Raw genomic sequence first — 26,184 nt, 5'->3', positions numbered from 1 at the left:
AATTATGCCTAGGTAAATGTTTTCTTCTGGAAACTTTCAAAAAGTGCAGGTGTCTCCTCCAGTGTTTTATTTCCTGCCCTATCTTTGCACTCTTATTTGTGTGCTTTTCAGCAAGCAGAGACAGTTTCTCTGTAGACTTACAGCACTGGTGCAGTGCAGGCTGAAGGACACACAGCAGCTTCAAGGATGGCTCCATAAAAATTAGAACTCTAAACAGTGACAGAAATAGCAAGCAAACAGACTTTCTATAATCAAAATGCAAATTTAGTATCAATAATTACCATTACACAATACCACTGCTAAGAGATTTAACCTCTGCTATGCATTTTTATTTTAGGACAGCCTCTTTACCTGACACACTTTCCCCATCAGAACTGCAAATGGCTCATATCCATCTCTGCCCCTCAGCAAAACATGCAAATGACCACAAATCAACTTCCAACTAATAAAATCCGTCTGGACTCAACACATGTCCCTATATCACCACAATGGAAGCAGCCACAATGCCAGAACAGCTCTATAAATAATGACAGCTCTGCTTTCCCTCTGCATCTCCCTGCATACAAAATAGAGTTCTGGTAATTCAATCAGAATGAAAACAACTGTCCTCTCCTCGCCGCCTTTTTTCTCTCCCTCTTTGCAATACATACAATATAAGGTGATAAGGAAAATGCAGGGCTTACACAGATATCAGAATTCTTCAGACGTCCTCCTTTGGCTCTTTTCAGAAGCCTGATCCAGGTGGCCTTCATTAGCCAGACAGCTCAGTTACTGTCCGCAGCTGCAGCGCCCGGCACTGATCTCATAAAACATGTGCACACTGAGCACTGCAGAATCACAGCTCCTTTCCTATCCATGCTCTGCTGTGAGAGCCTTCCTTCTCTTCCCTCTGCGTTTCAAGCTTCCAGCCTCCCTGTTTCCAAGTATTCTACTGCAATTAAATTTTCAAATTTTCTCATGCCAGTAGGGGGGAAAAAAAAAATTTAAAAAAATTCCCAAAAATCCACACCACCTCCAAAAATCTCAACTTCAATGATAAAAACATAAAATAAAACCGGCTTCGTAAATATTGTGAGAGATGCTTCAGCTGATCATAAACTGAGATCGATCACAGAAAAATACCTAGGGCTTTTTCCTTTCTGTTTTGGGGGGCGGATTTGGCTGTTAAAAATAGTGCTTGTAAAAGAACCTTTTAAAATCCTGTGCAAAATGTATTCAGTGACATTTGCAAGTGCAAAGTTCATTTCATCTCTTCCTAGATTGGCTGGGGGTGGGGTAACAGGCTGTTCATACCACTGGGCATGCTCCATATGTGCAGCCTTTTACGCAGATGCTCACATCACACTGGGCTGTTAGCCTATGCCAAATTGCCATTTTACATCTCAAGGGTAAACAGCTGGAAAACGCGAGGTCCCTGTGAAACTGCAAGAGCTGGTACAGCGTCTCGTTCCCGTCATGGATGTCTGCTGCCAGCCACGTTTCCCTTGGATGCTCGGTTCTGTCACGGAGTGCTGCCCTCCGCTGCAAAGCGCTGAGCTCCACTCACAGCTCCCTTACAGAAACCAAAAATATGCCTGTTGAGTTGGAATTTAACCCCCTGGTTACTGCGTATATTTTTTCTGACATTAGCACAGGAAAGAAGTAAAGAATAACTGCAACATACCACGTGACACATAAATATTAGATCCTAATATGACAAAAGCCAAACAAAACCTTAAATTTCACTACTCTACTTTTTCAGAATCACCCTCTGCCCTGTAATAAACTGACATGGGAGGAACATGCTAAGACAGGTTTTCCTAGGGCATTCACGATTTACTGATGGACATGCAACAATCTAGGTGAAAAAGATCATTGTAGCTGACTGCAGTGCCCACCTTCCATATAAATTCAGATTTACGAGAACAACAGCGAATAGAGATTACAGTGAGAACAGTGGTCATGCACATGTTGCAGTATATCAGCATATCCCAGGAATGATTGAATCCTGCCATGGTTTGTGTCTGTATAACAATGAAATTGCCCATCACAAGTGATGCAGCAGCCTACATTTCACCATTATTAGAACAAACAACAGTTGTTACTAAACTCACAGTTCAAAATAAAGCAAATTTTTAACTTTACAAATATTTTATTTTTTTCTTTCCTGAAGCCCATAATAGTTACAGCATAGAATTTAATAAGCTTTGAACTGACATAAAATTATTCTCCAAGGAATATTTTGCTTTTCAGGAGTTCAGATACATCTGCTAGGTTACAGTGATTGTTCAAAATTAAAATGTCGCCTGAGCTACAGCAAAAGGAGCAGAAATCAAAATGAAATGTACTCAAAGTTTATTGAATTTTTAAAAATATCTTGTCTATTAAGAAAATATATGGAGGCCCTGTAACCTCCCCAAAGCCTGCCAAATTTTGCTATTCTTTAAAATTTCCCTTTGCCACAACTTCTGACACAGTTGCCAATGGAAATAGTGGGAAAAGATGAGCATCAACAAGCAGACAGAAGTTTAGTGCAGAGTTTAAATCTCTGTTATGGTTGACAGACCAGTGACTTGTGGACAAAACCACTGATGTTATCACAGCATTAATGAAAGCTGAGATGAGCTACCCCATAGAGTCCCAGCCCCCAGGACAGTCTGTGGTCCCTCAACAGTCAATCCTCCTTGGAAAGGGCACATCCAACCCCCTCCTCACCAGCACTGCAGTTCCTTGGTGCCACTCTACTGCCACGAAGAATGGTGTCACAAACCAAACCCGAAGCAACACTACCTCTAAGTAAGAGGAAAACAAACAAAGCAGCCATTAAGCCTGACAGGCAATCACACGACTGTGTGGGTGTTAACTTTCTACAGCACTTCCATGGTGAGCACATCATATTTGACACTGACCAAGTGGCTTAGCATCACTTTTACTACCCTTCATTCTGCTGTCCACAAGGGATGCTACCTAACTGGTCCTCACCTTATAAAAAAAACCATGAAGCACAGTAACATAATTCTTATCTCCCCTAAGGGGAAAAAAATGCCTTTTGGGTCAGACTAGAGTTGTTAAAATTGGACTTTCCTCTTTCAGGCCACAGAGATCATTTACAGTGCTTGTCATGTCTTGCATTGGCCACAGTCCCAACACACTTCCAAAAAATCAGAGTGATTCCATTTATTTTAATTATATTGACAAATTGCATTATTAAAACTCAGTATTACCCTTATTTTCCCTGTGGTACAAACGTGATCATGTAAATTTTCTGTGGAAAGGGAAAGCTGGAAGCTTCTTTGCTTTTTGAATATGGAAAAAACTCACAGCAGTGTAACCCAGGAAAAGGAGGAGCATACAATTACATGAAATTAATTGTGTAGATTTCTGAGTATTTTTATATGAGCTAAGAATGGATCCCATCACCTTAGGATGAAAAAAAAATTAAACGTATACAAAAACTTTGATGAAACTATAATAGAAATACCTCGACTATTCAATAAAATAATGACAAGTGGACATTGTTCATGACAACCAAGGAAACTATACTTCCTCCCTGGGTTACTGAAGTTTTTTTGGGTTACTCTGGAGAACAGTAAAAATCTTTTCGCAAGAGCTTCTGAAATTCAACCTTTGTGAAATTCTTCATGTCTCCATCTCCTTTCACTGCAAAATGGAAGAGCTGCAGTAATATCTGTAAGTAATGTGTGTTACTGCAGCCCCCAATTCTTCATCTTTAATGGGAAACTGCCTAATAAAAGTGAGATAATTCATGTTAATAATTACTCCAGCTATTTATTGTTCTTTTTATTTTCTTCCTTATTTGTGAGGTCTACAAGCCCAGTTTATTTGAAAAACAAACTCTTGTTTTAATAACATGCTTGACAAATATTTACCAATTATCTTACCACTTACTATATTAGAATAGCATCTGTGAGTTATTCTCATGGTGCAAACTCATACTTTTCACACTGCTAGTGGTCATATGTGATAATATTTGAGCTTCTTTTCCTTGAAGACCATAAATGTCTGGTCTTTTTAGTATTGTACAAGTGTGTTATCTTCAGGAAACTGGGTCCACCGAGTGAAAGGGTTTTTTTTATTATTTCCATTTACTTGCAGTGGAAACTATTTAAGTAAATTACGTAGTGCCTCTAGATCTCTTATTTTTCTTATTAGTTTTCTGTACCCATGCTTAACTTTCATCAGTACAGTTGGAGCTTAAGTACAGATTTTGACTGATGAATTCTCACTGCATTAATATAGCCACCATTACTCTCACCAGTTCAGTTGTGGCCTTTATATTGTGTTTTTCCCTTAAAAAATAAAAGCAGTCTGAGTACAATGACTAACTTAAACAGGGTAATCCACTTAGGAATTAGATCTCATTTTCCAGATCACTGAAAATTCTCAAGTAATTATCTTCTTAGAAAGATCAAACAAGTTTCTTCAAGTAAAGACTTTTCACACTATTATTTATTAAATGAAGGCATGAAGCAGTAAGCAAACATGCATTGAGATTTTACTAGGAATAAAGAAATATATGTGACTGCACACATGCATAAAACCTTTAATTTATGATAGTGGGGTCTCCCTCTGAGATATATTTTTATCTTTTCATTCACTTGATGCTAATGAGACTTTTAAATCCAAAAGGAGAAATACCTTTATGTCTTCATTTGATGTATACTTTGAATATGGAAATCTCAGGCCTCACTGTGCCAATAAGAGGAACAAATCATTTCAATATTCAGAATTTGTAAAGAGATATTGTTAACTGCTTATCTTCTTATCCTGTAGCAGTATTAAGAATGTCATCACACATCACACTAGGACATGATTTGAAATGGTATCTTATGTCCTTGTGATGTGCAACTCCTTCTTGTTTGCTATGAACTACAGTAAAAAAAAGAAGAGTTATTCCCATAAAATTTTTATTTCACTTAAAATCTTTTAAAATTGATTCAGAACAAAGGCAAAATGTGAAATGTCAAAGTTTAGCATGAAGTGAAACTGCTGACATTGGCACATCATAATATACCAACAGGGAATACAGACTATCATTTCATCCTAAACTGATCAACTTGAAAAATACAAGCTACAATCAGAATCACTCCCACAAATGCACCATGAGTAGAGGGGACCTCAGTTTGGCAGAGGGACCACAGGTGGTGAACATGAAAATTTCTTATTTATGAAGTCTTCTCTAGATGACCAAACAATGTCATTATTTTGAATTCTCTTGAAGAAAACACAAAATGCTGCTCTGAGAATGCTAAATAATATTATATGGATGTTAATTATTTGAGGGTAGAATTTATAGAAAGACAAAATTTAATTCAATTAATTGTTTTCAAGGAATATTTGAAGTGTATGACAAACTGAAGAAATATCTTTTTAGCAAAGGAAAAAGGAGAGTCCATGTTTTCATTAAGGCAATATCAAGCAGGAAGTGTTAATTCCTTGTGTAAGGGCCATGGATGCTTCACAACCTGGCAAAGTCTAGTCCTGATGTCCTCCCTGGTTCTTGGCATGGACCTGCAGTACAGTGCCACAAAATTTACATATAAATAGACAATTACTATCCAAGGAGGGCTACCAGCTCCCACAGTAGGCATTGAAATATTCTGCTATCTTTACATTTAAAAACCAAACTGTATGTTGATTAAAATGGTTTTGTTGTTCTTTAAAGCTAATGTGGAACTGCTATGGCATCTACAGCCTTGGGGGATGTTCAAATTGCAGGACTGAAATTTTAGAACAGCTGGGAGCTTTAGGGTGGCAATGTGATTAAAAAGGAGATTATATAGGAAATCAGTCTTCTCTTTACCCTTAACATGACTTTGGCAAGCTTGATCGCAGCATCCAGCTTGCCATTAACAGGTTTGCAAGGTGCTAATCCAATCAACAGCTGCCTGAAAGCAGAGTTTTTTTAAATAGCTCTTAGGTTTGCAGAAGACAAGATTTTGGCATTCAGGAACCAGGTAAACAGCTGTACCAGGTACTTTATCAGGAAAAATCAAAACAACAAAAGCCCCACACCAAGCAACCCACGTATTTGCACTCCCATTTCATGATACTAGCCTAAATGTTTGCTTCTATGTTGCTTCACTAGGAAAAAGTGGAATGGGTAGGTATTTTTAGAGGAGTGATGGTCTTTTCATGGCAACTCCTCAGAAAATCTTTGAAAATATGCAAAAAGGCAGCTCCAGAGCTCAGCCCAGTTATCAAACAAATAGAGCCCTCATAGTCAGAGCTAAACATTTCCCAAATCTATGGGATGCTCTGGTGTGTTAGTTTACCTGTTTTTTTTTCAAAAAACATCTAAGATGGAAAACTCCTTGAGACCATATTGTGCTATTGTGAATGACAAACACTGCCTAAAAGAGCTTGCAATCTGAAGGCTGAGAGAAAATGAGCAGAAAAAGACAACAAAGGAGTAACACGGGGATCAAGGTAGCAATGCAATAGGAAATAAAGCATTTTTAAATATTCGATACCAGCATTATGACTCATCCCTTGCATAACCACAGTGGGTTGTTCTTTAAGCAAGTTTCCTATACGTATTATGGCAGAGATTAGTTCTGTGAAAGCCTCTGAAGGAGGATAATCTGGTAGCTCTGTGTATTCTGACAGAGAGATTCTCACATTTATGAAATAAGAGAAAGGGCTTTTGAGGAAGAGGGCAATGACAGAAATAGAAGGCAGTCTCCAAATTCATTTAAAGAAAAAGCTTTATCAATAATATAATCACATCATTGAGAACTTTAAAAAACAAAGCAAAAAAATCCCCCAAATTAAAGGAAAAGAAATGGAATTTGATGTTTTGAGACAATTAATTGGATCTAGAGAATGGCATTAAATTATTAATGATTTTGAGCTATAGAGGGAAGCCACAGAGATGACAGAACTAAGATGCTGCCAGTGGAATAATTTGGAGACAGGTGTCAAAGGAAGAAAAACACACCAAGGAAATGATTGCAAGTGTGTGAACCTAAATCATCTCACTTTTGTCTCAGACTGTCGGCACACACATGGATATTAACACAGATTGGTTGACTCATGGTAGCTTTTGAAAACTGGTAACTTGATTGTGTTTAAGACCTTAAGTAAAGGTAAATCAGACTTATTAGTAACAACAAGCTGACCTGTGGTGCTGTTTACTGGGGCGGAAGGGGCTTAAAAATTACAGGTTTTAAGGAAAAATGGAAATATAACTTTTGACTGTATTTATTAACAAGCAGCAAATATCACAAAGGGAGGATTTTAAATTGCAGAAAGACAATTCAGAAAAAAAAAATTTAAAATACAAGATGCTATGTGTTGATATAAGAGCACAGACAGAAAGACAAAGATTGGGTCAGCTACAAAATTAAAACTGGACAGTAAAAAAGAGGAAAAATGGAAAACACATCTGGGATGTCAACAAGAAAACAGAAAGCTAGAAAAGGAAAGAATTTGCAGGAAAGCATGGCAACCATCATCCCAATTTGTCTCAGCTCAGTTAAAAGTGCCAATTTAGATTCTGTGTTCCAGATCGTCAGTATATTTTTATCTGGGATTTTGGTTCAAGTCATTAAGATTTTCTGCATACTTAAAAATAGCTTCCTTGAAAATTCAACATGAAATTCTGTTACCAGTGGAGAATTATGAAGAGAAAAAAAATATTTTCCTTGAATTTTATCTTTTATCTCCATACATACAAGCCCTACCTGGTTTTCAAATGTAACATTTTTCATCTACTCCAGATAAAAAATTGAAGGTTTTGGAGCTTGCTTTCTTATTTGTTTTTTACCTTGTTAAAAATGTTGATGTTAAGCATATATAATGAATTTGTCTGTATTTGACTATTCCACATAATCATAAAACATCCTGGGTTAAAAGGGAGCCACAAGAATCATCAAGTCCAACTCCTGGTCCTGGCAAGGGACCATCCCCAAGAATTGGACCATGTGTTTGTGAGCATTTTCCAACCTCTTCTTGAGCTCTGCCAGGCTTGGTGCTGTGACCACTTCCCTGGAGAACATGCTCCAGTGCCCAATCACCCTCTGGGGGAAGATCTTTTCCTAATTTACAACCTTACCTTCCCCTGACTCAGCTTCAGGTTGTTCTCTTGGGTCCTGTTAGTGGGCTTGACAGAGAGGAGAAGAGATCAGTGTCTGCCCCTCTGCTTCCTCTCACAAGGAAATTGTAACTGCAATGAAGACTCACCTCAGTCTCCTCCAGGCTGAACAGACCAAGGGACCTCAGCTGTTCCTCACACAGCTTCCCCTCAAGGCCCTTCACCATCCTCATGGTCCTCCTTTGGACACTCTCCAATAGTTTAATATCTTTTCTATATTGTGGCACCCAGAACTGCCCCCAGCACTCGAGGTGAGGCCACCCCAGTGGAGAGCAGAGTGGGACAATCCCCTCCCTTGCCCGGCTGGTGATGCTGTGCCTGATGCCCCCCAGGACACGCTTGACCCTCCTGGCTGCCAGGGCACTGCTGGCTCATGTTCAACCTGCCATGGACCAGGACCCCCAGGTCCCTTTCCCCGTCACTGCTCTCCAGCCTCTCATTCCCCAGTCTGCCTGTACATCCAGGGTTGTCCCATCCCAGGTGCAGAATCTGGCACTCGCCCCTCTTAATTTGCATATGATTGGTGATTGCTCAGTCCTCTAATTTACCAACATCTCCCTGTAGGGCACCTCTCCCTTCAAGAGAGCCAACAGCTCATCCTAATTTAGTGTCATCACCAAACTTACTCAGTGTATCAGTATGTCCTGTGTCCAAATCATTGATGAAGTTGTTGAAGAGCAGAGGGCCAAGGCTGGAGCCCTGTGGAACCCCACTAGTGACAGGCCTCCAGTCTGACATCACCCCATTTCACTGTAACCCTTCGTGCCCAACCCATGAGCCGGTTGCTCACCCCCCCCATGATGTGTTTATCCAGCTGTGAGCTGGACATGTTGTGCAGAAGGACACTGTGAGAGACAGCATGGAAAGCTTTACTGAAATCCAAAAAGATTACTTCAACTGTCTTCCCTTGATCAACTGGGTGGATTATATTGTCATAAAAGGAAAATAAGTCTGTCAAGCAGGACCTTCCCCTCAAGAAGCAGTCTGGCTGTGAACAACGACTGCATTGTCTTTCAGGTGGTTTTCAGTAACTCCCAGAACAATATTCTCCATAATTTTACCAGTCACTGAAGTGAGACTGACAGGCCTGTAATTTTCAGGGTCATCCCTCTTGCTCTTCTTGAAAACTGGGACATTTTCCAGCTTCCAGTCAACTGAGACCTCTCTGGATCACCAAGACTGTTCAAAAATCATTGAGAGAGGTCTTGCAATGCCATCAGCCAGCTCTTTGAGTACTCTTGGGTGAATCTCATCAAGCTCCACAGACTGATAGGCAGCAAATTTGGGGCTGACTGAGAGTTTATCATTATCACAGTCATGGTACACCCATGCTCAGGGCTCTGGGGCCCCCAAAGCCCATCATCAATGTTGAAGCAAAGGAAGCATTAAACATCTCTGTTTTTCCTATGTCCCTATTTGTGAGGTGACCATCCTCATCAAGTAATGGGTCAATGTTATTACTGGATTGCCTTTTTAAAAACACTTTTTATTGTCCCCCACAGTAGAGTTAGCTTCAGCTGCATGAGTTTTCTCCCTACAGTGGTGATCACTGTCTCTGTAGTCATCCCATGTCTCCTGATCTTTCTTCCACTGGCTTTCTTTGCCTGAGCTCCAGAAGAAGATCCTGCTCAGCCAAGCCAGCCATCTGCCTTGTCTGCTGGACCTCTGACATTTTGAAATTGCCCACTCCTGTGCCCTTAGGAGGTGGTGCCAAAAGAGCAACCAGCACTGATGGACCCCAACATCTTCAAAGGTGTTTTCCCAAGGAGCCTTACTCGCCAGTTCCCTGAGCAGCCTGTGGTCTGGTGTCCTCATATCCAGGGTTGAAGCTTTGCTGGCAGTTTTCCTCCTGTCACCAGAGATTTTAAACTCAGCTGCTTCATGGTCTCTGTCAGCAAAAAGGCCACCAACCACCACTTCATGAGATCCTCTGGTTAGCAAGCATCAAATCAAGGAGGGCATCTTTCCCAGCCAGCTCCCTTAGTACCTGTACCATGAAGTTATCATCCAGATATTCTAGGAATCTTCTGGACCTGTTTTTGCTAGTTTTGTAGTGATCCTAGTTAACATTTGGCAAGTTGAAGTCCCCCATAAGGACAAGGACAGATGATTTAGAACTGTCCCTTAATTCCTTAAAGAATAATTCATCAGTGTCATCATCCTAGCTGAGTGGCCTATAGTAGACTCCCATGATGGTATCTGCTTTATTTGTCTCTTAATCCTTACCCAGAGGCTCTCAACTGTGCCAATGACAACTTCAAGTTACAGCACTCAAACTTAGTCAGCTTTCAAAGGTAACAACTGCTTTTATACGTATTTTTGCTTGCTACCCTTCATTTTTATGCCATAAATACAGTTTTCATCTGGTGAAATAACTATCTTTTTTGCCATCTCTTAATGAGTTAGTCTGACAATGATATACGCTGAAGAAACCGCTGCCATACACTAGTTGTCTACTTATAAATCCAGATCATCACCTGCTACTGAAATTTTGATTTTCTAGTCATGATCTCTTGTTAACAGCAATCAATGACTGTCATGACATAAAATACTGCCATTTGCTCACTGCTTAGATTAGGAGAGGTTTTCTTACCAACATCTGTGTTAAACTGTGCACATGAAGACTAAGGAATTAATTAAATTTCCCTCACCCAGGCTTACTGAAAGCTCAAGCCCGTAACACAGAGGTTCATTTGTGATTCAGCCCAGGTATCTATTGTAAACACAATGACCCTTTAAGCAACTGCAGCCTTCCTCTCTTTGATACTGCCAGAAACACCAAGTGAGCAGTTTAGCACTGCATGGCATCATTTATTTCAGGATATAAACACTACAAAAAATACACACATCCTCATCAGTGGGCTAAATCTAAGCCCATTTTCCAAGAGTGTCAAAGCCACGTGAGTCCTTGTGGTTTCAGATGTTAGTCCTTTGGTTAGTCTTCATCCTCATAAACTCCTTGAAAAATATCAGGACTGTTTCTTTATACCCATTACCTATCCACCAGGTCTAGCATAAAACAAAGCAAACTACTTAGGATTTTACCAAGAGGATGAGGCTCCTTTCATGATTTACACATTTCAATTATTCTCATCTGATTTCAAGAATATAACAGTCTGCAATACTTTACATCAATGAAAATATCTCTGGAAAGGCCTTTTGTCCCTCTTGTGTATCACCTATCAAAATAATCTTGAAAAATTCCCCTTCTCCAGCATGTATTTTCATAGGTTTTTTTCTAAACCAAAAATACACCAGTTAATGTATAGATTACATGATGCCAGCTGTCCACATCCATTGGCTCATTTAGATTTGTCTCTAAAAGCCACCTGACCTAGAGCATGCACACAGAGTAGATGAGGGTATCAACCTAAAGGAAGCACTACATGCCTGATTCTCCCATCCCAATCTGTGTGGCTGTCACTGCTTGCACAGCTCCACCAACTGTCCTTTGAAAGAAAGAGAGTGAGACAGAGTTTGTGATTCTGACTCTGCTCGTTTTAGGGCACTATTCCCATCTCTTTACTAAGAAATAAGACTGAAGCCTCTGTATGTTACCGTTTTCCATCTGCAAGGCAACACAAGAATGTGAAGAGTATATACAATACTTGTTTACAACAAAATAGTGAAAGTTTCCTAGAAACCATCTGATAGTATGTAATACACAATATTGAATAAACCTAAATGTACTTTCTCAGAGATAAAACAGATATTGTACTATGGATTTCTATGAACACTAGAAAAAAGATTGCTTAAATAAAGATGGGAGGGTTAAAAGAGCAGTGTATGTTTTAGGCAACACGGAAGCAGAAATGTGCTTGCTGCTGAAGAGGGTGCTAATGATTAGATGCTAACCTGAAAGGAAATAAAATATAAATGAATTGCAAAAGAAAAACTCAAGGAAATCATAAAAGCAGCAAATGGTGTGGTGAACTTTTATAGCTCAATGTTGGAATATTTTTTGTGTTCTGGGACATTCAAAGGTTGTAAAAGTACAACAGATATTTTCCAGGATAACAACTGATCTCAGGTTTCTAAAATTATTGCAACCTAGAAGACCAAGAATTTTGTGTTTTTCAGACATAAGAGAAACTGATTTCTTTCTGATTCAGAACAGACTTTGCCTGGGTCAGTAAAGCACATTACATCTTATCCCTCACTGAGCTATTTCCTCTTCTAAGGATACACCAAATTTTGGACCACTGGTTGTTCTTCCATATATTGTTGCAATACTGAATGCTGGCAGAAAATACACGTTTGATTGTCCTGCCACCCACACGTCTGAGGAGCCTAGCTCCTTGCTGTTGATAACCTCCTTGTAGATGCTGACTGATCTCGACTCCAGGCTGTGCAAGCCCCATTCCCTCAGGCTGCATCTGCAAGCCAAGTGATCCAGCCCCAACCATTCTGGGAGCCCTTCACTGAATCCTCTCTGATTTATCCACATCTTTCTCCTGTTGGGCACCAAAACTGGTCAAGGTAAAGCAGCTATGTTCTAATGAATGCCATAATCATCTCCCTGCATAGAGCACCTGTACTGCTTTTCATACAGTAGTCAGGAGTTTGGGATTTCAGAAGAATCTGCAACTGGAAATATAGACTTCTCATAAAAGAGACAACATACACCTTGGGCAAACCTTCCTTTTCGGATTTGCTATGCAACAGTCAACTTGTTCAAAAATTTTAAGACAAGCAGTACTCACACTGTAAAGCAACATTATTAATATGCTACAGGATCAATCAACTTTGTAAAATCCCTCAGATAAAGAGATTTCTTCCACACTACCCTAGCAAGTTTCTGACTACAAGTGAGTCTCCAGCACCTGCAGTGATGAATGACACAAGAATGGAAACTCCAGTTCTGCAAGTCTTAAGGTCTCAAAACATGCTGTGCTAACTTTCGTCAAAGAAATACAAACAAGCCTAGGTCATCCCTAAAAATTTGCTTTCTTCAGGAACTGTGCTGGCTAGAGCCTCCTTTTTCCTCTGTGATCCATTGTTTGCAAATGAAATTAATTTTCTCCTTTAACTCATATGGTTATGCTCAGTCAAAAGTCATATTTCTTCCAGTTTACAAGGGAATCAGTTTCTGCTTGAGGAATTACCACTCAAACATATCAGCTATTCATCTGCTTCGATCACTGCTGGATTCCCGCTGAGGGACAGGAATATGACAAAGATGGCTCTGATATTGCCACTCTGCTGTGCTAATTAGGAAGGCAACTCATATTTTGATTAGAGTTCTAAAGATAAAGAGAGTGAACAAGGAGCAGCAAAAAGTAGGTAGGTGGATGATGGGCATCATTGATATTACCCAGAGGAGGAGCACCATGACAAAGTAGCAAAGAAGGACAAAGCTTCAAGAGGAGAAATATCAGGGTAATATGAGAAAAATATGAGAGAATATTTCAAGCATGTAAGAGATGGATGGCAGGTCAATGAGCATTCCTGAACTTTTGCTAGTTCTTGCCATGCTCCAGTTTAGCAACAGAGATCACAAAAGCAGAATGATATCCTTTCTAGGACGAAAAGTACCATATAAAAATACCATGAAAAAAAAAAATTACCTCAATGTTATTTGTTATATATAGCTGCCATAACAGACTATCTTCCTTTTGGTTTTTATTAACAATACACATTTTTGTAAGATTTAATCACCTCTGTTCTCTATGAAGCTTTCCATTAAAGCCAGCCAATAAATATCCAGCAGTTCTAGGCTTCTTAATTGAAGCCCATAGCACAGCTAATCCCACAACTGGTTTTTTTCTGCTTACAAGCATTCAACAGGCGCTCTGTGTTCACCCAGCTTTACATGAAGGCAGTCCCCAAAGTAGGTATGGGCAGAAAAAATTTAAAAATGCTAAAGAAACCCGAGATGCATCACCTTTCCGAGGTCACACCTAGGGCCCACTCAGTAGATTGTATATGCTCTGCTATACCACAGTTCAAATACATTTCTACTCAAAACCCCTCCAAGACTCTCGAGACGCAATGCTGCATTCCCTGGTCAGGTAAAAGTCAGAAGTCACCACTAAATTCAAGACTGGATTTTCACACTTAAAGAAATCTTCCTGGCTCTCAATATTATGCCAGCTAAACTCAATTTTGGAGAAAAAAAAAAAGGGACTTGGTATCTTATTTATATTTCTTTTTTAATTTTAAACTTATTCTTAACTGATTTCAATTAGGCTAAAACACTTATTACAAAATATTGAAAACTTTCATTTAAGTAAACCAGAATGTCGCTCTAGATTTGCACTGCTCTCCTTCCATTATTCCTTTTGTAACAGTTATTCCATCAATCATCAGCAGTAATTCATACAGTTATCATCTCCCTTCCTGTTCAAAGTTTTTAAGTTTACAATGCTTAAAAAAAGAATCATGGCTTATTGTTTCTTTCATCATGCAGAAGAAAAGGAAATGTTTGTTGCTTAAGTTGGCACAGTAACACAAGTGTGTTCTTTTATAGCCTCTTGTGTTTTGTCAGTTGTTTGCAGACCTGGATCTTTTCGTGATTTGAAAAGGCATTGGTATTTTTTATTCCTGTTAATTTTCAAAATCATCATAGCCTATGATCTTCATAGCAGTTCCTTCTTGTTTCCTCTCTTGATTATTCTAAAACAGACCTTATTTAAATGGAATAGCATTGCATTCACATCATAAAATCTACCAGAGAAGTGCAGGGACAACACTTCTAATTGTTACCAGTCAAGTGGATCCACAAAACACGTTGTCTAACTGGCAGGACTAATCTCTCCCACCACACTTACAGACACAGATGTCCAGGTTTATTTAAAATAACCCTAAGCAAAACAGCACAATTTGCAGTATTTGGATTTTTTTTTAAATGTATGCATTTTACTGGGAGGCATTTGATTACAGGAATATCTCAAATTTTATCCCTGTGGTGACAAGGCAAAGATAGCTATAGGAAATGGTATCAGCTGAATTATGTTTTCTCCCTCAGCACACCAGGACAGTCCCATCCAGACCATCTCCCAGATGTTCTTGCCTGAAAATTCCACTGAACCTCTGGATCCATGTGATGAGAACATTATTTTGTATTAAAAGACATGGCTGAACTGAATTATTCATTTTTCCTAACAAATCTATGTTCCTGGCAGGAGAGGAGGGGGATAACATTCATGCATGCATAGGAAAACTCTTAGAAGGCAAAGCAGCTTAAGTTATCAGGAATAGGTGTATGTGGTGGGTATTTAAAAGAAAAAAGCATTTTCTCACTGTCAAGTTCAAGTGAAACGTCAATCAGCAAAATCAAAATTTCACATATGGTACTAGGGTCTTGTACAGGGAACCTTATGATTTCACTTCAGCATGTCTGAAGGCCACCCATGTTCTTGCCAGGATGTCTATAATGAATAACAGAATTACAGCACACAATACAAATTATTCCATTTTAAAAGGAATTAAGGGAAGCAGAACACAACTTTCTTAAATATATGGGGTAAACCACAATGTGATATATATGATAAATTGACTATATTTGAGCAAAAATCTAATGCCTCTTTCATATCTCACTTTATAGATATTATCCCCATATTTGCCTGGAATCCAAATGAAGGCAAAAGAATCACAGTGAATTAGATATTAAAGGCCTAAAATTTCAGAATTATACTGGGCGTCCTTCAGTAATGGGAACTAAATCACGGGCAACTGCTGGACAAGATGAAAACTTCTAAGAGCGAGTTTTAACTTATGATGTAAAAAACATGGGGATTCCTCCTTTGTGCCCTGAAGACTTTTATATAGCCTGCATTCTCTCAATGAACCAGACTATCATCTAGTCCAGCCTCCTGCTCAACAGCACCATATTCAAAGCCACAGCAGATTACTCAGGGATGTGTCTAGTTGAGTTTTGACAATCTCCATGGATTAAAATTTTGCAATTTTACAAGGAGTTTTAGTTTTTAATCTCCTACACCAGATAAAAAAGTAAAGAAATCCTAAGAGTAATTAACATCTTAGGATAAAAAACTCTGAAGTTTGACATTTAGCCTCCAAAATTAGCCTGCTGAGCTGCCTCCACAAGCAGATAGAAACAAGTCTATGAAGTTAAGTGCAAAGTCAATTTTAGTAAAGCCCATTTCTGCACATATAATAAATTTCAAGTACCTCCAGTGAAGACAAAACTAAGTTTGTCACTTCCTTTCAGGCAAATATACTTTATAAAAAGAGATGTAAATATCTTTTTCCTGTCGTACTTAGTTGTTATTTAAGGGAATAGCCTTGAAATGCAGTTATGTTCTTATGATAATCAACTAGTAGTATTAATGTATCAGCCTTGCTCCCATAAGCTGGCCTATTATTGTTCCCTCTGCTTAAAAATTCTTGTAATGGTCTACCTGCCCTTAGACCTCAGCACAAAGCTGAGTAAGAAGCACTCTCATTTTGGATTCCTGAAAAAAAAATTATTTTCTTATACCAATAAAAAATACTTTGATTTAAAGAATTTATTTTTAATAAAAACATCTGTATAGATATTTGTAAAAAACACAGAAATTGCCTTAAAAAGGTAAAAAAATGAAGTGTTAAACCCAATTCTTATTAACTCCATTTGACTGGTTTGTAAACTCTAACACAACTCTAAAACTCTGTTGCAAACCATAAAATATAGTACGGAATTCTAGAATTTTAAATGCCAGAAAGTCCTACGCATTGCTAAATTAAAACGTATAGAATCACACTGTGTTGTAAATGACAATGTACAATGAAATGTGCACAGGAGAATTTCCCAGAGATTTTAATCTTTCATTTCTCAGAAAAAAAACTTTTAAAACATCTGGTTCCTATGGTTCTGTAGTTACTGCAGTGAAAACATCCAAGTTTTGCTAAATTTTCTCCTGGCAGAATCTTAGACATTAATCTCGTCAGATATGTATCAAATAATAAACAATAATAAACAAGCGTGGCTGTCATTACCCGCTGCTGCGTAAATAAACGACTTGCTGAAAAAAGAATTGATGATTCCTATTAAAGATGTGTTACCTATCCTCAGGATTTTGTAATACTTATTCATCAGCTGAAGTCATTATCTGGAAAGTAACATGCAGTGTAAGTAAACAAACAGCATTTCATTTAGTCAGTCCAGTTGCTGGAGTTTGTTTATAATTTAGAGAAGACATGTCTTCACGAAGATAGATGTCCATGGCTTCAATAAAGAGGTAGATGGATTCTTTCTCTGTGATAGCCTTCCTGAGAGCCAATATTAAATAAAAATAAATTATAGATTTGCTCTCATCAGCTGTTTCTGAATTTGTTCACCAGAACAAATCATTTCACTTATTATCACCAACTGGAAAACAAAAACATATTCCCAAACAGACATAAACACACAACCTCAACTGTAAAAGAAAAGAAAACAAAGGAGAAAACAAAGGAGAAAACAAAGGAGAAAACAAAGGAGAAAACAAAGGAGAAAACAAAGGAGAAAACAAAGGACTTGTGCCCCAAAAAGACTATCAAAGAAACTTCAGATAATCTGAAATGGGATTTTTGGCCCTTGGTTTCCCTTTGTGGAAGGTTTCTATCAACATGCTGGTGGACTATATCCAGCCTGCCTGCTAGGAGTGCTTAATTGAGCTCTTGTAACTGCTAGAGCTTTGAAAGGTCAAGAGAGCAACAAGCTATCTAGACTGCCAGACACCATCTCACACACCATTGATGGGAGAATAGTTGTGCTACCCAGGATAGAGCGTCTAAAACAGGCAGTCTGCTGCACCAGGCAAGCAGGCGCGGATGGCAGACAGCGCGAACATGCCTTCTTGACTTTAGCTTTCCATATGTGCTGTAGGGAAGTCACGATTTCAATTTTGCACATAAAACATCTTCTGCTAACCCTTCTGCTACCCCTTCTGCTACCTTACATCCTTCCACAGGCTAAACAACGCAGACATCAAAATGCATGTCACAAATACTTAACTGGAAATCAAACTTTAAAATAATGCTATTGTTAGAAGCAGAACATCGGGGTCCCTGCAAGATCTGGATTTATTTTGTACCATATTCATGCACAGCATATGCATGTCCCATTTCTTTAACTAAAGACATTCAAGCCACCTTCTTCTAAATATCCTAACTTTTGCATGTAGGACTCCACCCCAAGCCCTATATAAATTGACTTAAACCACATGCCATTAGTATCTTTTACCCAGAAGACTTCTCTAGCTGAGAGACGTCTCCTGACATCTAATCAAATAAGAACTATGAATATATGTGGCGTAACAGGGAGGAAGTTGTAAATAATTCCCAAAAGCCTGGAAACACATACACACACAAACACACACACAAGGTGTGCAGAGGAATCCAAGAATTAAGTATGTAGCTACATAAATCAGAGAAGCCCAATCAACTAGCTTGTTGTTAACTCTGTACTGCCCTGCCTAGATTACTGCTCCTATCATTAGCACTTGTTATGGCTACACTAGCTTCATTCAAATTCCTCACTGAAAAATAGCCATTTTTTTAATATCAAGACCTGTAAAGTAAATGAATATGGAATAGAAGAACTCAAGTATTCCTGATAGGTTATTTTGTTTTTTTCAAAGTCCATGCTGGCTCACATCACTGACATAAACTGCCTCGTGCAGCATGAGGTTGATCAGCGCATTGCCCGGAAATAGGTCATTACCATGGCCATTTCCTTCAGATGGAAATTAACTGAAACCAAGACCAACAGATGAATTTACAGATTTCATCAGGACTTGGTGCTCTCAATACACTCAGAAGCCAGGTCCTGTGAGAGACTTCCTTCCCTCCTTCCCACTGCTGTCTCACAAATGGAAAAGTAGCTGAGAGGTTCAGAGCTCCCTCAAGCAGTTTGGTGGGGGGCACACTCCACTCATCTCTACCCTTTGCTTCCACCTTCATCTTCCATCTTGTAGTAAGTAATGGAAACAAAAACCAAAAAAGGGAGCTATGATAAAAAAGCACAAACAAAACACTCAGCACTGGTGAGGCCACACCTGGAGTGATGTATCCAGTTCCTGGCTCCCCGGTAAAAGGGAGGCATGGACATTCTGGAGAGATTCCAATAAAAGGTCACAAAGATGATGAAGGGACTGGAGCATGTCTTACATAAGGAAAGGCCGAGAGAGCTGGGACTTTCAGCCAGGAGAGGAAAAGGCTCAGGGCTTTTTGTATATAAATAGTTGAAGGGAAGGTACAGAGGATGGAACCAGGCTCTTCTCAGTGGGGTCCAGTGACAAGACCAGAGGCAGTGGGCACAAACTGAAACACAGAAGATTCCCTCAGAACATAGGAATGTTTTACCATGAGGGTGGCTGAGAAGCGCCACAGGTTGTCCAGGGAGGTTGCGGAGTCTCCCTATCCTTGCAGATACTCAAAAGCAGCCTGGAAATGGTCCTGTGCCCCTGGCTCTAAGTGGCCCTGTCTGAGCAGGAGGATTGGACCAGATGACCTCCAGAGATGTCTTCCACTGTCAACCACCCTGTGATTTTGTGACAAGTGTTCACAAGGCTGTTCACCCACATCATCTGTGTATATGATTTTTAAGTACTTTGATTTTGTTACATTTTCTTCATGTTTGTGAGGTAAACTGTACTGGTCCTGCCAACCCAGCCCAATTTCCACACTCTACTTCTCTTACCCTCTACTCCTTAAACAGAAACAAATTTCTCATTTTCTATTTCATCACCTGGAGCTGGTCAGTGAGGTTGGTTTCTAAATGTCAAAAACTGCTTGATTTCACAGGTGCCTCAGGCACAAACCTGCTTCTCAAACATGATGCACTCACCATGATCCTCTTCCACAATAAGAGATATGCTCATTCCCTTCCTTCATTGTGTTCAGACACCACTCGGCACTAAACCAGTGCAAAAGGATCCAGATAAATTGCAGTCATTGACTTGCCTCATATTTTTTGTTGGAAGTATCTATTTCTAAAAGTTATTTCCTGAAGGGAGAAACCTTGTCTTTAATCTCCCAGAGCTCCATGCACCCCAGGACCCCATGTTATGAACCAGGTATTCTGAGTTCTACATGAGGGATAGATTATCCACTGCTCACAGACTCACGTACATAACAGGGCCTACACCTTGTGCCTCCACCCTTGGCTTCCACAGAGCTCCCCATCTTTTTATTGACTGTTCATGTGTTGGATTGTGGGCCCAGAGGTAGGGGAAGGTCACATACACTATAAATACCTTCAATATACTGTCAAAAATAGTCTCCATCCTCAGTCACTGAAATTCAAATTAAAGACAGGAGGCAAGGAAACAGGAGTGATATGAAGGTCAAACAGTAACATCATTATTAAAAATCTACTTCACATAAACTACAGGAGGTTAGATTGAACACTGTTTTTTCTCGGGGGAAAAAAGTACGGTCACTACAGTTGTGCAAATCACTAACTGGAAAGTACACTTGGTGTCTTGGAAGTAACACAAAAATGATCAATACTTTCCTCTGCATTGTTTTATTAAGGTTTTCCTCTCTAGTGTTTCCCTATTCTAAACTGAAACTGTTTCAGGAGCCACTCTGCTACAGGATCGAAACCAGCAGCTCTCCCAGGCTTCCCTTGGGGAAGTCCCAAAACTCATATGCAGTGCTTAAAACACAGCTGCGATGTCTCTGAGCTAGTCATGGGGAACGATGCCATACAGAATGACCCTCGTTTTTCCAATTTAGGAAAAGAGAACTGTATTGCTTCTACAGTTTGGCTGCTGCAGAGAATCCACAGGAAAAAGGCTTGCTAAGGGTGACTGTTTCACAAATTTACATCCAGCTCTGGATGTGAGCCCATCTATCTTCACGTATAAGCACTTCTTTCCTCCACATAAGAGTACTTCTCACTGAACACATGGTTTTAGGCATCAATAACTCCATTCCTTGTGCATCTGTACAATATTTACAGTTGAAAATTAACCAAGTGCTATTGTCACTAGAAACAAATCAAGTGTCTCCTAAAATTTAAAGATAAAGAATCAAAATATCAAGGGTTTTGTCAAAGGACGGACTCACGGCTCTGAAGCAAACCTCAGAGACTGAATTGAATTTGACTGCCTTTCAAGTCTGTACTTCAAGTTACACTCACAAATTGTACAACTTATCTCTCTGAACATAACATTAGATGTTGTTGCCTTAGGTTGAACTAAGGTGAACATGGAAAGGTCATTCCAAAACCTTATGGTTAAATTTTTACAGTGTTCTGCCACACGCAATTTGCAGAACTGTCCTTGTCATAATAAATATGCAATTCAAGGGAGAGGTTCCCAAAGAAGCAATTCTGATTTATGATTTTCAGATACATTCCCAGGTCAATCCACAGTATGATGAAAACTACTGTTGCTAAACAGTTACAAGTGACTCTCTTCAATCTCAAACAACATCCTTTTCTCCCTTCACTCAGTTTCTGAAATAAGGTAAGTAGCAATGTCTCAGAATAAGCACATCATTGTGTTCTCCCTATTTGTTTCTAGGAGAGGTGGGGTTTTCCCTGGACACAGCAAAATTAGCCCTCTCAGCAGAATGCCTGTACACACAGAATTGAGATTTGTCTGATTCATGAAGAGCAGTCAGAAAGTAACTCTTCTCAAACGTGAATGACATTTGACTGCTTCAAGATATTCACCTTCTTTAGAAATTTAGCAGACAGATTTTCATACTTTTTAGAAGATAATTCTGCCCAGCAGGAGCCATGAGTAAAACTGGCATTTATCAACATCATACTTAATAATCCATAAGAAGTACTCCATCCTGCAAGAGGACATAGGCAAACTCAATGGAAGTGAAGCTTTAATTTAAATAGACAAGTTCAAAACTTTTGCCTGGAGAACACAAGTGACAAATGCTGGATTTCCAAGGCAACCAAAACATATGCTCTGGACATCACAACCAATTCACTGGACTTATATAGAGGTTTCCCACTCTTTGTACGGATATTTTCCAAGAAAAATATCTATGGAGATCAAAAAAAGCTAAGTTTTGAGTTTCTTAGGAAAGTTAAAAACTGATTGCAAAAGTCTGAAAGTTGCATGCAACAGAGTGAATGAAATTAAATTATTTTTCTTAAATGACTAATCACCAAGAAAACTTCTTGCTGCCTCTGAATTACTCTGCTAAAAATATAGCTTTCCAATGATTAGGTTTTTTGCAGAAGAAATCATAATTAACCCTACACTTCCCATCACAGTGTTGGATTATGCTAACACAACAGAGCCCGAAGTCTCTGCCAGGCCAGACTGCCATCAGGAAAGCGTGATGAAACACTAAAGGTGTCCCGTGCCCAACTGGGGACAAGTCGGTGCCATCAGCACTGGAACACCTCCACCAGGGCTCCAGGAAGGCTGGAGGGATGTGGCTGGAGGTGCCCAGCACCCAGAGCCCTGGCAAGGCCCACCTGAGGAAGGAAGAGCAGATGCTCTGCAGCCACAGGGAAATGCTCTGCTGGGCAAAGTGTAGCCTGGGGGCACAGGAGAGCCTCCCAAACATGCAAGCACCGTCTAGAGTCCCATCATCCCTTATGTGGAACTCAAAGGACTGTTGGGAGTAAGTTTTAGATGCTTTTGTGTTGGGAGGGTAATGCAGACTACGATCTACCAGATATCTGTAAAAAGGAGCTCCTTCTTTCTGCTTCATTTTTGAGGAACTACTCCAATTCTGTTTGGTTTATTTATTTATTCGCTTTAACCAGAGGTTTATTTCGCAAACAAACAGGAAAAGTTATGAACAAACAAATTACAGCCACAAATGAGACTGCTGGATCTGCAGCTTCTTACAGTTTCCTGTATTTATGAAATAAAATCGCTTACTATAGTTAAACAGATCTACTTTGCCAGGTATGTGGCAAGGAATGCCTAAAAAGATACTATATGTTTATTTCATCAGTCATAAACACCTTAATAAGCATCTACCTGAAGTTCTAAAATGTAATGTGAAACACACTGTGCATGCCAAGTTAGAATATTTATTAAAATACTAATGGAAATAGGAAATGACCACTGCTGCCTGGTTTTATTATTAATTTCAAAAATGTAGCTTTTGTCACTATGTCATGACACTTTGTTCTTATTCTTAATATGAAGTGGTCATAAATCCCAGCTTTTTTCTGTTGATAACTGGTTCTTAAGCAATATTATCTTTGTTAGCTGAGCTTGGTAGGAGATGGCATCAAAGTTGATTATCAGTGCTGTCAGATATCTAGACTCACTATGCACTCAGAGTAAGCTAATAACCCAAGCTTGTTTACACACAGGAACAAAAAGAATGCAAAGTGGACACCAGATGCAAAAGCTGGGAGTACCAGTCTGTGGCATTGGCACTTTGCTATTAAATTCAACTGAGTTGGAGTATCACTTCAGATACTCACATTTCTGCACGTGCATGTGCATGCTCACGTGGACATTCGCGTGCACGTATGAAATGCGAACAGTGGTCACATACAGTTCCACTTCTCTATTACTCTGCTTAAAGATTGAGCTTTAAGAGATGGATTTACTGAATTCCTCTAAGAGATGCTTTAATGATGCTATGTTTCTTTTCATCAGTGGTCTCCTCCCTAGGATAAAAATCAAATTTTATAAGCATAGATAGAATGCCTTAAACCTGTTTTAAATTGCTTTAAATTAATAGTAAACTTAAAATTAAACCCTGAAATTCTTCACTGTCACTTTTCACTCACTTTGTCCTTCAGTCACTCAAATAATTGTGTGGGAAGATAAAACAAATGCCTTTTCCACAGAGCAGAGCATATGGCTTCATGAACAACAGATCTGTACAGATAGAAGTTTCACATTGATTTAGCTTTTGCTGAACAATAAAAGTGTTCTTCAAGCTTTATGTACACCATCTATTCTATTTTACTTATCACTGAGTAAAGCAAACATCTTGGTTTGTAGTTTGGTAATCTGGCTACCAAAATAACACCAAAAAAGTGCATCCCTATTTTCCCCTGAACTATCTTGCTCTAAAGAAGAAAAAACCCAAATTATATTTTAGTTTGCACTTAGTGACACATTTTGTTTGAGCAGATCATTACACTGCAGTTTCAGGGACCTAGAGAGACATCAAAGAGAACAAAAGAAAAAAAAAATTACAAAACTCCAACCCCACACAATTAATGGTGGACTCCTTACTTTTTCTATTGATGTTATTTCACTTTGCACAACTTTGTAGTAGAAAAGGGACTGGAATGAGATGGCCCACCTGCCTGGGAAAGGTGTCTCAAACATTAAACTACTTTCTATGACACAGAATACTTCCATATTTTTTAGAAGCTGAAACAGCATCAGAGAAAGATTGAGATTTGGATCCAAAGCTCTAACATCATTCTTCAGTCATCTAGGTTATTTTCAAGAAATTTTAAAATTTCAGACTCATTTGCTGTATAAACCAGGAAATAACTCCACAGGATACAATGGAATGAAGAGCAAAATGCAAAAAATCTGTTAAGAGAGATTTGCAATGCTTTACAAATATCTAAATGTAACCAATTTAAAAAAAAAAAAAAGCTTCAAAGTTTGACACTCTCTTTTGCTTTATAATCTTTATACACAAGTAAATGTTCTATAGCATAATCACTGCAATGCCAGTGATGTGGCTTACTGCTTTGGAAAAACTAAGTTCTTTTCAGTTCCCTAGCTTTGTTTGTGAAAGTTTGTGCAAGTCATACACACACAAACGAGTTCAATGCACAGACAGCTGCACTTAAATTATTTTCCTGAATGTCTTCTACATTTCTTGCATCTCAAAAGCATAGCTGGTTGGAATTTAAAAAAGGGAAAAAAAAGAAGAAAAATAATCCAAAATAACTAAATTAATTCTTTGAAATGTGTTGTAGAACCCAGACTGCCATAAAAGGCCCTTTCATATTTCAAAGGGCAACTTCAATAATCAAAACAAAACATTTGCAATTGCCAGTTATATGCAAAGAATGTGCCACTTTTTAGCACGTGAAATTTATTTTGATGTCCTATAGTAGAGTTCATAGATATTTTTCAGTGTCATTTTTGCCCAAAGCTCCTTTGGACTCAGTCACAAATGTGTGTGGGTGGAAGAATCCATCCATTTTGCTTACAACGTAGCACTTGAACCACAGGCTGCAAAATTGTAAACTTTTATGTCAGCTAACAATGTCACGCAACAGTGTGGAGCTATTAGTGGTTTCCTTCTGGTCTTCTCTGACATCATCAACTTATTTCAAACACTGTTTTACACACATACTCAACTAAAGAGTGTCAGATTTTAATGTGGGTGTGTTTGGGGTTTTTTAAGCTAGCTCTTTTGATGGACATTGCAGTACATTACAATGACATGCTTTGAACTGTACAAAAGAAATGGTTTGGCAACATCCCCACAAACACTCTATTAAGGCCAGTTCCATAAGCTCCTTGTAGTCTATCTACATTACAAAGTATGAGACAAATTCTGAATTATTTGGAGGCATGGGTTTGCTTAACTCCAAAAGCCCAAACAGCCTCATAATGCTCAGTAGTTAAACATTTTCAATATCACCACAATGCAATAAACAGGACAAGGAAAGAAAATTCAATTTTATCTAGCAAATAGTATCTCACTACTTGAAGAACTTGAAGAAAAATGTCCTATTTAAAAAGCAAGTGAATTGGTGACTACAAAAGTTCAACCACAGACAAAACCGCAAAGTTGCCCAATAAACTCTGAGACAGGAACATTAAAAGTAAATAACAACTGAGAAAAAAAACCCCTTAGTTTACATCTTACCGCTTCGTAATCCTCACTGCCAAAAAGGTACATAGTTACACCTTCACAGTCTGACACCAGTTGCCCAGAGCGCCCAGTCGCCTAAAGTCAGATCTTCCACTGCATCCTCAGCTCCCGTGTCCCAGCTGGACAGGCTTCCCAGGCTGCTTTCCCACGCCTGGGCTGCTCCTGAGGCACCGGGGCTCTCGGGCATGAACTCGGAATCTCTGCTGGGAGGGCCGCGGGACCGGCGGGATGGAAAACTGCGAAACTCCGCGGGCGGCAGCGGCAGCCCCGCGTCCGTGCGGAGCCGGGCGGGGCGGGGAGGTGCGGGGAGGTGCGGGGAGCCCCAGCCGGGGCGGTGCGGGCAGAGGGACGGGGCGGTGCGGGCA

At 39.3% G+C, this 26,184-nt stretch overlaps 1 protein-coding gene across 7 annotated transcripts in view; it reads right to left on the bottom strand.

Moving 5' to 3' along the window:
- Positions 1-26,184, bottom strand: part of CACNB2 (calcium voltage-gated channel auxiliary subunit beta 2) — a 220,072-nt gene that overhangs the window by 56,392 nt on the left and 137,496 nt on the right. The window contains exon 1 of one of the 7 annotated variants that reach the window (XM_042043657.1): positions 25,814-26,128. The exons of 4 other annotated variants lie outside the window; for them this stretch is intronic. In XM_042043657.1, the coding sequence (XP_041899591.1) occupies positions 25,814-25,846 (33 nt within the window). In that variant the 5' untranslated portion in view covers positions 25,847-26,128. Of the gene's footprint in view, positions 1-351; positions 457-683; positions 1,464-25,813; positions 26,129-26,184 lie in introns of those variants that run through there. 2 more of the 7 variants (XM_042043656.1, XM_042043659.1) reach the window with 2 other exon arrangements.

This window comes from Corvus kubaryi, unplaced genomic scaffold (genome assembly GCF_017639235.1).
Source record: "Corvus kubaryi isolate FWS band 111438036 unplaced genomic scaffold, C.kubaryi_AGA036_p1.0 37398, whole genome shotgun sequence".
NCBI lineage: Eukaryota > Metazoa > Chordata > Aves > Passeriformes > Corvidae > Corvus > Corvus kubaryi.
Note: the sequence above shows the minus strand (reverse complement) of the source record. Positions and strands in the feature narration are given on the sequence as shown.